Below are 14,722 nucleotides of genomic sequence, written 5' to 3'. Positions count from 1 at the left end.
CGCCACCTCATCGCTTGGTCCAATTTGTTATATATTCTAACAAAGTGTAGATTGGATTTTAACCTATTTAAAACATGTCATCAAAATTCTAAAATTAATCTTAATCAGGAAAAATTACTAATGATGTCCCATAAATTCTTTTTTTAATTTTTTCAAAAAGATTCGAATTAGCTTGTTTTTTTCTTCTTTTTTTCGGTTGAATCTTGAATTTTAAAGAGTCGGAATTGAAGATAAACTATGTTTCAAAATTTAATAGTCATTTTTTTCGTGTTTTCTCTCTCTTTTAAAACGTTCAATTACGTGTACATATCATTAATTATTAATAATAACATAGAGTTAAAGGTAAATTGAGCAAATTGGCTATTTCTGGCAATTTATTTAAGTGTGTATCAAACTGGTAGCCCTTCGCATTAATCATTACCCAAGAAGTAGCTCTTGGTTTCAAAAAGGTTGGTGACCCCTGATCTAGAGATTTAAAACTTGAATAATAATACAAATAATAATACTGAATAATGACACATTTTTTATATTTTTTTTTGACCAAAACCCTTTGGGGTCCCCGGGATCAAGCCTGAGTGGAGGCCTAAATGTATATTTTTTATACATATATTGTATTGATTTTTAAAATAAAAAATATCAAAACGGCCCCCGCTTGCTTTGATTTTTCAGAATGCGGCCCTCAGTGGAAAAAGTTTGGACACCCCTGATCTAAAGACTCCGCCATCCAGAAACCTGCAATGAGACCGTCACCTCCCCAGCACGAAGCCCAACTTTCCCGCGCGGCCACCCTCGCGCTGAAGTCCCCCCGCAACGTTTTATGTGTTTCCATTTTTATGACGCCATGAAATAGAATATCGATTCATCTCGGGCCAAGATTGGATTCTTAAACGAGCTGGGCTAGGACCCGGCCCAGGCGCACGCGCGCACGCGAGGGGTCGATCGCGGCCGACGGGAGCGCGCGCAGACACGCGCGCCTCTTGATTCATCCGCAGTTTCCGAGCGGGAGCGCAGGTGGCGGGAAGAGGAGGAGACGCCGCTGGAGAAGGAAACGGCAGGAACTGGACTCATTTGATTAGGAACGCATTTCATTGGCGTTTTGCGCATTCCTGCACGACAAAAAAAAAAAAAAGTTTGTTTATAAAAAAGAATAAAAGATGCTCGTCTCCGCCGCTGCTGTCCTGTTCTGTGGATTTATCTCCTGAGACACTGCTGCGGTTCTGACGCGTCCCGCCTGGTACAGGTACCGTTTCTTCATGAATGCGCACTCCGTCATGGACCTGCTCGGACTCTACTTCCTGCAGCTCGCCCTCCTCGGTAAGTTCTCGCCTGTCCTCTGCAACAACTTCACCTTTTTGCTCTTTCCGTACCTCGGAGTTCGCTCCGGCCAGGTCGGGTCTCGAGCTGCCTAAATCAAGACGTGAGTTTGCGTCCAGCACATCATTTAAGGCAAGCGCGCGTCCACGTGCGTAAAAGTGTGCGCGTGTGGGTTTGACGTGCACGTATAGTCACGCGCCTTTGCAGGCAGAGGTGCGCTGGTGCTGGAAGTGTGGATAAGTGCACGCGTGACGTGTGTTCTGCTGCATTCGTGCGCGTCATTAACACGCGTGACACACACACGCTCATGTATTTTGCATTTTTGACGTGTGGACCTGCATCACATGTGTTACCTCACCAGTTATACTTGCGTGTCTGCGCCACATTTTTGCACAGGAGTCAACATGTCTGAAAGGTTTTTTGGTGAAAGCCGTCATGTTCAGTTGCTTTATAAGCCAGCACATTTTTGCAGTGGAGGTAAAAAAAAAAAAAAAAAAAAAAAAACTTCTTCATTTGCAGTTTGCTTTGACAGTGATTGGTGGTGACATAGCACAAGGCTTAAGAGGGGACAGTCAGAAAGAACGGTTAAAAAGAAAAGAAAAGAAAAGACTGTGACACCGAATAATATTGGACCTAAAAAGGGAGAAAAGAGACACAATGGTATGAAAAGCAACAAAGTCATTGGGTTAAAAGGGGACGGACTGGGAGAAAAGACTGACCAGAGTATAAAAAATGGCAATACTTGATGAAGACACAATTATTTGAGATGGCACAAACAAAAAAGATCATGTTAAAAAAGACTACGACACCAAATAACATTTTGACAACGTGTGTGTGTGTGTGTGTGTGTGTGTGTGTGTGTGTGTGTATATATATATATATATATATATATATATATATATATATATATATATATATATATATATATATATATATATATATATATATATATATATATATGGGATAAATGCTTTAAAATGTAATATTGGAAATTATCGGTCATTTTTATCTGTAACAGTTTCAAAAAGTAAAATGTATGACATTTTGAAACGCCGCTGTGTACACGGACGTAGGTAGAGGTACAGAGCGGCAATTAACCTTAAAGGCATTTCCTTTGCGTGCCGGCCCAGTCACACAATATCTACGGCTTTTCACACACACAAGTGAATGCAAGGCATACTTGGTCAACAGCCATACAGGTCACATTGAGGGTGTCCGTATAAACAACTTTAACACTGTGAACCCACACCAAACAAGGATGACAAACACATTTCGGGAGAACATCCGCACCGTAACACAACATAAACACAACAGAACAGATACCCCGAATCCCTTGCAGCACTAACTCTTCCGGGACGCTACAATATACACCCCCCGCTACCCCCTATCCCCGCCCCCCCAACCTCGCCCACCAATAATGCACTTTGTGACTTCAATAATAAATGCCATGTTGGCATTTTTTTCCATAACTTGAGTTGATTTATTTTGGAAAACCTTGTTACATTGTTTAATGCATCCAGCGGGGCATCACAACAAAATTAGGCATAATAATGTGTTAATTCCACGACTGTATATATCGGTATCGGTTGATATCGGTATCGGTAATTAAGAGTTGGACAATATCGGAATATCAGATATTGGCAAAAAAGCCATTATAGGACATTTCTAATATATATATATATATATATATATATATATATATATATATATATATATATATATATATATATATATATATATATATATATATATATATATATATATACATATATATATATATATATATATATATATATATATATATAGTATATATATATATATATAAATACATATATATATATATATATATATATATGTATATATATATATATATATATATATATATATATATATATATATATATATATATATATATATATATATATATATATATGTATGTATGTGTGTACATATAAATATATATATACATATATATGTGTGTACATATAATCGACAAGACACAATTATTTGAGACGGCACAGACAAAAAGAACATGATAAAAAAGACTATGACACCAAATAAAATTTTAACAATATAAAAAAACAAAAACAGACAGAATAATGCAAAATAGTCATTGGGTTAAGAGGGGACAGACTGAGAGAAAAGAGGGACCAGAGTATAAAAAGCCTGCACATATATGCAGTGCAGGTCAAATATACTCCTTCACTTGCAGTTTGCAATGACATTGAATGGTGATGATAGCACAAGGCTCAAGAGGGGAGAGGCAGAAGAGGGGAGAGGCAGAAAGAACGGTAAACATTGTTTGGACTATGACACCAAATAATATTTGACCTAAAAAGAGACAAAATGGTATAAAAAGCAACAAGAGCAAGAATAACACAAGATAGTCATTGGGTTAAGAGAGGACAGAAAGGCACAGACAGAAAGAGCATCGTAAAAATATATACTTTAAGATGTGTTTAAATGAAAAGTGTGCAACAAATAAAATATATATATAATTTTTTTCTGGCGGGCATTGTTTCCTACTCTGTTACGGTCCTTGAACGCACCATAAAAACACCTCCATCTCGCATTCCTTTTGAGTAAAGATCGATCGCTTTGACAGACCGCTTGTAGGTTCAATGTGCACAAGCAGTGTGTTTATACAAGGTTAGATTGGGCTATTTTGGAAATACGTTAATGTCTCTTGTTTTCATGTTAGCATTGAAGCTAGCCAGCTGGCGCCAGTCAGTCTGTTTATCAAAGTGCAGTTGTCAGTCTGTTTTTCCATTATTTTAATTCAAAACGATAATACTAACCACCAGGAGTTTTACCGCAGTTATCATTATTAGCGTTTATCGTTACGTCCCTAACTAGTACTTACCTTGTGTGATCCAAAAATAGTAAAAAATGCAAAAAATAAATACTTCTCAGATGTTGCTGAAGGAGTTGTATCATGTGAAATTGAGCTTTTAGATATTTTACATTTAAAAAAAAATAATAATGAAATAGTGAAATAAGTGCTTGCCTCTTAGAAAAGTAACATTTAATTAAAGCAGAAAAATAATTCAGGGTTCAAATAATAAAATGTATTTTTGTCCAGTAAAAAATGTGGGTGTTTGTTTCGATGATTGCACTGTTTTGAAACTAAATGTCCAAATAACGCAAATCTGAAATGATAAAAGTTAACAAACAGTTGTGCCTCCATATGAACCATGAAGTCAAACAATTACACATTTTTCTATCATGCTCTTTCGTCCTAAGGACTTTTCTTACAAATGCTGCCTCTTATCAAACGCTTTCTCATCAGTCCTGTGACTTTATGCTTGCTGCGGTCGCTGCTATTAACGCTAGGTCTGGGCTTAGCGGCTTCACACTGCGTCCGTAAATCTTCACGTTAGTGAATTTTAAGGTGACTTATCGATTTGTGTTGTGTTGAAGCTCGTCTTTAACCCTCCCCGTTTCATTTTTGCATAACACGTCAGGCAGAGAGAAACGAGAGTAAAAAAGACAACTGCAGCAATAGTCCCAGATAGTAGCTGTAGTTTAAGTCGGAAACAGCCTGCCATAAAAGGCAACCATAATAACAAGACAAAGAAAATGTTTTAACAGGGGACAGGCAGAGAGAGAAAAAAGAGAGCACAGAGTAAAAAAGACAACTGCATAAATAGTCCCAGATAGTAGCTGTAGTTTAAGTCGGAAACAGCCCGCCATAAAAGGCAACCATAATAACAAGACAAAGAAAACGTTTTAAGAGGGGACAGGCAGAGAGAAACGAGAGTACAAAAGACAACTGCAGCAATAGTCCCAGATAGTAGCTGTAGTTTAAGTCGGAAAAAGCCAGCCATGAAGGCAACTGATAACAAGACAAAGATAACGTTTTAAGAGGGGATAGACAGAGAAAAAAGAGAGAACAGAGCAAAAACGACAACAGCAGCAATTGTGACTGATAAAAGTTGTTGTCTCTCTCTCGAGAGAGGACAGATTATTTACAGAGTACAAAAAGCAACAATAGCAGTGAGACAAATAAAACTCATTTTGCCAGCTAGTTCTTGGCACGAGAGGGGACAGTTGATAGGGGACAGATGTTCCAGGCTTGGCACAAGTCTTTGCTGTCTGATTGATGCTCAGTGTTGCTGCTGATGCTCTCCCCACAGGGGGGCAGCAGAGAGGGCAGCGGTGTTAAACGCTTTGGCCGCCAAAGCCTTGATTGAACACAGCAGGTTGGTGGCTCAAAGACGCAGTCAATAGCGATTCAAACGTCTCATTCCCGCTTATCAAGAGAGCTAAACGTCTGCAAGTAAAGGTCAACATGAACGCTACCGGAGCGAACCATCTCCCCCACCCCCAACATGTCCGCTTTACCTGCGTAATCTCACCATCTATAACTTTGGAATCCAGCCTTCCTTGAGCGGAACATTGCTGGAATGTTAAATGGAAACCCGAAGAAGCCCCTTGCCAATGCAAAAAATAAATGAATAGTACATCACTCATATTGCAGCTAGCTTTTTTATTCTCTATTGTTAAGGGTCAAGCCTTGGATTGACTTTAGAGTAGTCTAGTAGTAGTGCATCTCTTCATTGTGACACATATCCCTCGCTGTGTATGCATATATATATATATATATATATATATATATATATATATATATATATATATATATATATATATATATATATATATATATATATATATATATATATGTATGTATGTATGTATGTATGTATGTATGTATGTATGTATGTGTGTGTGTGTGTGTGTGTGTGTGTATGTATGTATGTATGTATGTATGTATGTGTATGTATGTATGTATGTATGTATGTATGTATGTATGTATGTATGTATGTATGTATGTATGTATGTATGTATATATATATATATATATATATATATATATATATATATATATATATATATATATATATATATATATATATATATATATATATATATATATATATATTTATATATATATATATATATATATATATATATATATATATATATATATATATATATATATATATATATATATATATATACAGAGTTGCCGTTAACGCCCTTATAGGTCTTTTTATGCATTGAAATAGGAAAGGACTCTAAATTCCGGAAGTCCACGCGTGCCCAGAACGCTGATTTTTATTTTTTTTTGACCGATTATCGCTTTCAGACCGTGTTTTGTTTTGTTTATATATGCCAGGTCAAATTATTAATTATTAATCATCTTCAAAGTAATGCACTTTCCGGTTCAATTTCCGGTACAAATTTTGGCTCGCTGAAAGTTTTATTAATCACAAATACTGCATTTCCGGTATTAGGACTCCTGCGTTTTATTGTTTTCATCATGGCGAGCAATAAGCCCAGGAAGCAAAGCTTCAATAAAAAGTGGCTTCAGGAGCCACTTTTCAGCAAATGGCTCACTTATGACAATGGAAAGATGATTTGCACGCCATGTAAACCGGCTAAGAAAAAGAACACCCTTACGACCAGGTGCACTGATTTTGAAAGATCCAGCCTCACCAGGCACCAAGAAACACCCTCCAATTGGGTCCCTACAGTTCAGCTCTTTGGTCGGAATGACGAGGCCGTTGATTTGTTACAACTCTTTATTTATGTTTTCCACAAAGCCAAGCGGACATCCACCATGCTAATAACAATCCTGAACATGCTAGCGCTCCCTCTCCTAACTTGCCCACTCACTTACACACGTCACTCACCCCACATATTTCCATTCTTAAAGGGGAACACACAGCTTATGGACATCACGAAGCCAGAGATGAAATGCTAGAGGTATTGGGCCCCATTCAGCAATAAGTTTCTTACTTTTCCTCTTATCTTTCTTCCTAAGTGATTTCCTAAGAGGAGTCCATTCAAATTCATGATGTGTTCTTAAACGGCCAAATTGTTCCCACCTGCTGTTCTTAAGTTGTTGAATGCCAAATGGTTAGCGCGTGCGTGTCTATCATAATTTGCATATAAACACGCCCTTATTTCCCCAATATGCATATGTAAACATCCTTAATTCCGTAATTTGTATAGGTAAACGCCCTTAATTCCCCATATAAGGGCACAATTCCGGGTCAAAGTCGACCATCAAACACACGGAGAAAGCACAAACAGATTAATGAAGAGAAATTTGTATTATCCCGCGGGGGAAATACATAATGTCAAAACGTAAGTTTAAGAAAGGGGGAACAGCTCTCGGTAGCCTAAAGCGTTCAAATAAATATTCGTCACTTCGGGCAAATAGGTCTGCATGGTCGTGAAATATGCGCTCCCTCCCCAGGGCACGATCTGCGGCATCTTGCAGTAGCAGCAAAAGCATTGCCATTGTGTGAGTTGAGTTGCAACAGGGTGTGAGAGGCCTGTTGGTCTTTTAAAGAGTCACCAATCACTAAATCAACGCCCCGGTAATTGATGATTGTGTGTGTGTGTGTGTGTGTGTGTGTGTGTGTGTGTGTGTGTGTGTGTGTGTGTGTGTGTGCTTGCGTGCGTGCACACTAAGGCTGAAACGACGCGTCGACGTAGTCGACGTCATCGGTTACGTAAATACGTCGACGCCGTTTTTGTGCGTCGACGCGTCGCATATTTACGTCACACTACCGTCATGGCGAAGCGCAAAGCAGACGATCAAAGCAGACGATGCGAGCGGTGCGAGCGAGGGGGAAAAATCGCGCCAAAAGTCGTCAAAAGTGTGGAAGTATTTCAATACACAGCCTAATAATGTTGTTGTATGCACACTGTGTTGAGCGGAAATGGCCTATCATAGCAGCACAATGGCTATGAACGAACATTTGAAAAGAAAACCATCAACCATCAACTAGTCAATCGTCTGCGTGAGCATACGTTGTCATCATTACACAAAAACATGAATGTGTCATTTGTATCTGCTAGGGGTGTAACGGTACGTGTTTTGTATTGAACCGTTTCGGTACGGGGCTTTCGGTTCGGTACGGGGGTGTACCGAACGAGTTTCTAAGCTAAAGCTAACTTTAGCTGCTAAAGTCTTAACAAGCTGCTTCGCTCCTTCTGCCTGTCTCAGCACGCAGCATTGTCCCACCCACACAACCATCTGATTGGTACACACGAAGCATTATCAGCCAATCAGCAGTGCATATTCAGAGCGTTACCAGCCAATCAGCAGTGTGTATTCAGAGCGCATGTTGTCAGCGCTTCAGCGTCGAGCAGATAGGTGTTTAGCAGGTGAGCATCAGGCAGCGGACTCTCCCCAAATGATAATAAACACCTCCCAGTCAACTACTAGTAACATCACTATGAGCCCGTTGACTTTCTAGAAACTTAAACTGCAGCTCAGCTCACTCGCAGTCCTGGCTTGAGGTGAAGGCTAATTACCTCTCAGTTCCAGCCACATCGACCCCTTCTGAGCGCCTATTTTCAGCTGCTGGGAATATTGTAAACAAGAAAAGAACCAGAGCATGTAGACATGCTAACCTTTCTTCATTACAACTGTTAGTCACTCACTGGAATGAGTAGAATTGGTTATTGTGTACTGTGTTGGACTGGATGTTTATTTTGCACATTTTAAAAGCAATACTTAATGTTTACAGTGCTCCAGAATATTTAGATTGGCACTTTTTTGTATTGGATGTTTATCTTTATTTTTGCACATTTTAGCAAATAAGCAATACTTTCACTTTTGTTGAAATGTTTACACTGTTGTTACAGAATATTTCGTTTTACACTTTTTTGTATTGGATGTTTATCTTTATTTTTGCACATTTTAAAGCAAAATAAGCAATACTTTTACTTTTGAAATGCTTATACTATTGCAGAATATTAAGATTTGCACTGGATGTTGACTTTTATATTTGCACATTAAAAAGCAAATAAGCTACTTTAAATTTTGTTAAAGGTTAAAAGTTTTAAATGTTTACATTGTTACAGAATATTTAGTCATGTTGTTGTCAATGTTGACTGAGTGGCCATACTTCTTTTTTTTTGTAAATAAAAGCCATGCCTTTTGAAAAAAATGGCCTACATTTATTTTTTCATCTTCATTTTGAATAAAAAATAATCGGTAAAAGGAAAAATAATCTATAGATTAATCGAAAAAAATCTATAGATTAACCGATTAATCGAAAAAATAATCTATAGATTAATCGATAGAAAAATAATCGTTAGCTGCAGCCTTAGTGCACACAGTATTTTGAAATGTCTATCTATTACTAATTTTGCTATATGTCTGTCTGTCTTATCTATCTATCTATCTATCTATCTATCTATCTATCTATCTATCTATCTATCTATCTATCTATCTATCTATCTATCTATCTATCTATCTATCTATCTATGTATCTATCTATCTATGATATTAATTTAACATTAGACAATAGAAGTAAGGGAACTTGTCACACTTAAGAACAAATAGGCCACCCTAAGAGTGCTCTGGAGCACTCGTAGATTTTGTTCTTACCTACGAACAAATCCCAGCTAAGACAACATTGGTGAATACAAAAATCTCCTTAAAAACTTTGTAAGTGGGCCTAAGAACAAAATTCTCTACATGGGGCCCATTGAGTGCCACTGTATTAAATGACATTGAAACTAACTTGCCAAACTCTAAGTTTGTTGGCATTATTTGCCATGAAAGTGTAGATCTGGCGGTTTTTAAACGACTGATGATCTACATACAGGTGAGAATAATCAAATAAATGTGTCATATGCATGTATGCCCTGGCACACAATTATCATCATTTCATGACCGAAGCAAAACACTTTTTACACTTTTATACTGAAATAAATACACCTACAACTTATTAAATACAAATATAGAAACAAGTTAGATCCATGAAGGAAAGAATAAAGTGAATGAATGTTTATAACTGAATACATTTACATATGCATACAAATGTGTTTTCTTTTGTGGTATTTTTTTAATGAATTAAGTAACGTTTATGCCAACCTTTTTCCAAAACACAATATAGAATGTGAGTTATAATAGGATAATGCATACATTTATCATTTGTTTTCAAAACAGTTACAAAAAAGTGGGACTCCAAATACTGTGGGACCCCATTTTATTGACTTGATGAGGTCCCTGGGACCCCATTTTGCAGATTCCTAGCGCCAACACTGTATATATATATATATATATATATATATATATATATATATATATATATATATATATATATATATATATATATATATATATATATATATATATATATATATAAATGCTGTATGTATGAATTAATATATGTGTGTATGTATATGGATAGATAGTACTTTATTGATTCCTTCATTAGAGTTCCCTCAGGAAAATTAACATTCCAATAGCAGTGTACAGAATTAAAATCAAATTTTAAAAGTAAGTAAAAAGTAAATAACGGGGGTATAAATTGAAATAAAATAGAGACTATTACAATAAGAATACAATTAAAAAGCAACAATAAGAATACAAATATAACAGTAAAAATAAGAATATAACAAGAGAAACTAGGCAGTAGTGACCATGTTTTGAAAATGTATTGCACTGTTATTGCACTGTTTTTTGTTGCAGTTTATTTCAGTATTGTCATTGTTTTGCGTCCCCTGTCATCCTAGTACCCCCAGAGAGGGGTTGTACAGTCTGATGGCGTGTGGGACAAAGGAGTTTTTGAGTCTATTAGTCCTGCACTTGGGATAAAGCAGTCTAGCACTGAACAAGCTCCTCTGGCTACTGATAAACGGTATGCAGTGGGTGACTGGCATCATCCATGATGCTCACTAGTTTTTCCACAGTCCTCTTTTCTGCCACCGTCACCAGATAGTCCAGTTTTATTCCGATCGTAGAGCCGGCCCGCCTGATCAGGTTCTCCAGTCTGGAGCTGTCCGTCTTAGATGCACTGCCCCCCCATCACACTACCATATAGAACAGAACACTGGCAACTAGAGATGTCCGATAATGGCTTTTTTGCCGATATCCCATATTGTCCAACTCTTAATTACCGATTCCGATATCAACCAATACCGCTATATACAGCCGTGGAATTAACACATTATTGGGCCTAATTTTGCTGTGATGCCCTGCTGGATGCATTAAACAATGTAACAAGGTTTACCAAAATAAATCATCTCAAGTTATGGAAAAAAATGCCAACATGGCACTGCCATATTTATTATTGAAGTCACAAAGTGCTTTTTTTTTTAACATGCCTCAAAACAGCATCTTGGAATTTGGGACATGCTCTCCCTGAGAGAGCATGAGGAGGTTGAGGTGGGCGGGGTTGGGGGGCGGGGGTGGACAATATCGGAATATCGGATATCGGCAAAAAATCCATTATCGGACATCTCTAGTTGTGACCTTGGACTCGACCTCCCAAAGTCAATGACCAGCTCCTTGTCTTTGACGGGTTGAGCTGCAAGAGGTTCCTGTAGCACCAGACAGCAAAGTCCCTCACCAGGCTCCGAAACTCCTCCTCTCTGCCGTTCCTGATGCACCCGACGATGGCTGTGTCATCCGCGAACTTCTGGATGTGACACAGTTCCAAGTTGTAGCAGAAGTCAGTGATGTACAGGGTGAAGAGAAGAGGGGCCAGCACCGTTCACTGCGGTACTCCGGTGCTGCTGATCACAGTGTCAGACGAGATGTCCTTCAGTACTGTGGCCTATCGGTGAGGTATTTTCAAATCCATATAAAAGTGTATATATGTATATATATGCATATATATATATATATATATATATATATATATATATATATATATATATATATATATATATATATATATATATATATATATATATATATATATATATATATATATATCCATCGATCCATCCATTTTCTACCGCTTATTCCCTTTGGGGTCGCGGGGGGCGCTGGAGCCTATCTATATATATATATATATATATATATATATATATATATATATATATATATATATATATATATATATATATATATATATATATATATATATATATATATATATATATATATATATATATATATATATATATATATATATATCTATATACTGTATGTATATAGATATATATATATGTATACTGTATGTGTATATATATATATATATATATATATATATATATATATATATATATATATATATATATATATATATATATATATATATATATATATACTGTATGTATATATATATATATATATATATATATACATATAGATATATATATATATATATACTGTATGTATATATATATATATATATATATATATATATATATATATATATATATATATATATATATATATATGTATATATATATATATATATATATATATATATATATATATATATATATATATATATATATATATATATATATATATATAAAGACATGCACCTGCCCAGCTTCTCGGGCAAATCATATAGCAGATGTAGATGCCCATATCGGCTGTTCAGATTTACTTTACAAAAGAGAAGTGTAGGATACTTCTCTTGTTGCCTTATTTGTATTTTGACTTTATTAAATGTATTTATATTATCATTTGGTGCAGCCGGGCCGGAGCAGGAGGGGATAGAAAGAGAGAAAAAAGAAGACAGAGGGGGGAATTGTGGGGACAAGAGGGGGATTAGACAGAGAGACAAAAACAACAACAGCAAACACAACAACAACAACAACAACAGAGCAACATCAGCAAATACGACATGTACAAATATGATGGTAAAAGTAATAGCAAATAAGCAGTTAGCGAAAATAAAAAATAATACAGAAATGACAATGAGCATTATTACACTAAAAATGGAGCAATATGAATACCAATAGAAATAGTGCTATTGATAATAAACAATACCAATACTTTACCTTTATTATCTACAATACAATTGTTCAAATGCAACAATACATATACGTAATGATGACTTGAGATACGAAAGAATGCAGAAAAATGGAGGGGAAGAAAGAGAAGCAACCTACATTAACCTTGTAGATTGTTATAGTAACAATAGGTTAAGCTTTGTCAGTGTGCCATGTGTTATACCCAGTTTACCCTAGGGCAACAACGTTAATATATGTTTGATGAAACGTAATTATGTGCATGAGTGTATGTGTGCATATGTACTTGTATATGTACGGTATGTGTATATGTGTGCTTGTACAGTGAATGTATATGTATAGAATGTGTATGTGTGTGTTTGTACAGCGAATGTATATGTACAGTATGTGTATACAGTATGTGTGTTTGTACAGTGAATGTATATGTACAGTATGTGTATATGTGTGTTTGTACAGTGAATAATATGTACAGTATATGTATGTGTGTGTTTGTACAGTGAATGTATACGTGTAGTATGTGTATGTGTGTGTTTGTACAGTGAGTGTATATGTACAGTATGTGTATACGTATGTTTTTACAGTGAATGTATATGTACAGTATGTGTATACAGTATGTTTGTATAATGAATGTGCGTGTGGATGTACAAACTTTGAGTGTGTAAATATGTACTGTATTTATTTGTATATGTATGTGGGAGCGTAGGTACCTATGTATGTGTGTATGTATGTGTGTGAGTTTATGTGAATTTGCATGTACAATACATTTGACTCCCAGTGTGTGCGGGAGCCAGAGTACGGCCCCAGCCTCCCAGAGAGCCCATCCCACAAACAGTAGGTGCGGTGCCCAGGGAACCAGGGGCCACCGCCCCCACGCAGCCAAGCCGGTCAGCGACAGGAACCCCAGAGCCTGGCCCACCGCGCCGCCCACAAGGGCCAGCAGCAGGCCGCAGACAGACGCACCCGGCAGAGGACAAGGCACGAGAAAAGCAGGGGGCAGCCAGACCCCAAGCCAGCGAGAGACCACACCCCACACGGACAGAAAGGCGGGACGCCCCGCCCGAGGGGCCCGGAGACCCACCGCAACCGGACGGGAAGACCGCCCCCGCCCCACCGGCAACCGGGCCCCCACGAGCCCCCCCCCACCCCACCCCCGGAGAGCGCGGCGAGGCCAGACCACGGCCACCCCACCCAAGCCGGCCGCCACAGGACCACCCAGCACGGGGCCACGGGAACCACCCACCCCACCCGCAGGGACCCCAACGATGGAGGTGGAACAACCAGCAACCGCCCCGCCGAGTCCCCCCCCGAGGTAGGGGAAATAAATAAATAAATACATAATAATAATAATAATAATAATATTAATAAAATATATTAAAAAATAAGAATAAATAAATAATTAAATCTATTTATTTAAAAAAAAAAAAAAAAAAAGAATTAAAAGAAGATCACAGACATGCTGACACACAAGGTCGCTACCCCAACAACTGGCCGACTCGCAGCACCTCGGAATACCCTGCAGCACCAAGCTACCACAGTAGACGCAGGGACCAGACCCAGCAGGCCCCAACCAAGACGGGCACCCGGAAGGGATGGACGGCGGGACCCAGGAGCTCCAGACACGCGGTCCGGCTGCAGTAGCCTGAGGCGCCGACCCCCACCCGACAGG

General features: G+C 37.6%; 1 protein-coding gene across 1 annotated transcript in view; it reads left to right on the top strand.

The window, feature by feature from the left end:
• The first annotated feature begins 981 nt into the window (after nucleotides 1-981).
• Nucleotides 982-14,722, top strand: part of gfra4a (GDNF family receptor alpha 4a) — a 349,319-nt gene continuing 335,578 nt past the window's right edge. The window contains exon 1 of the mRNA XM_062042412.1: nucleotides 982-1,314. Coding sequence (XP_061898396.1) covers nucleotides 1,254-1,314 — 61 coding nt within the window. The 5' untranslated portion in view covers nucleotides 982-1,253. The remainder of the gene's footprint in view (nucleotides 1,315-14,722) is intronic.

Source organism: Entelurus aequoreus, linkage group LG03, assembly GCF_033978785.1.
Source record: "Entelurus aequoreus isolate RoL-2023_Sb linkage group LG03, RoL_Eaeq_v1.1, whole genome shotgun sequence".
Lineage (NCBI taxonomy): Eukaryota > Metazoa > Chordata > Actinopteri > Syngnathiformes > Syngnathidae > Entelurus > Entelurus aequoreus.
Note: the sequence above shows the minus strand (reverse complement) of the source record. Positions and strands in the feature narration are given on the sequence as shown.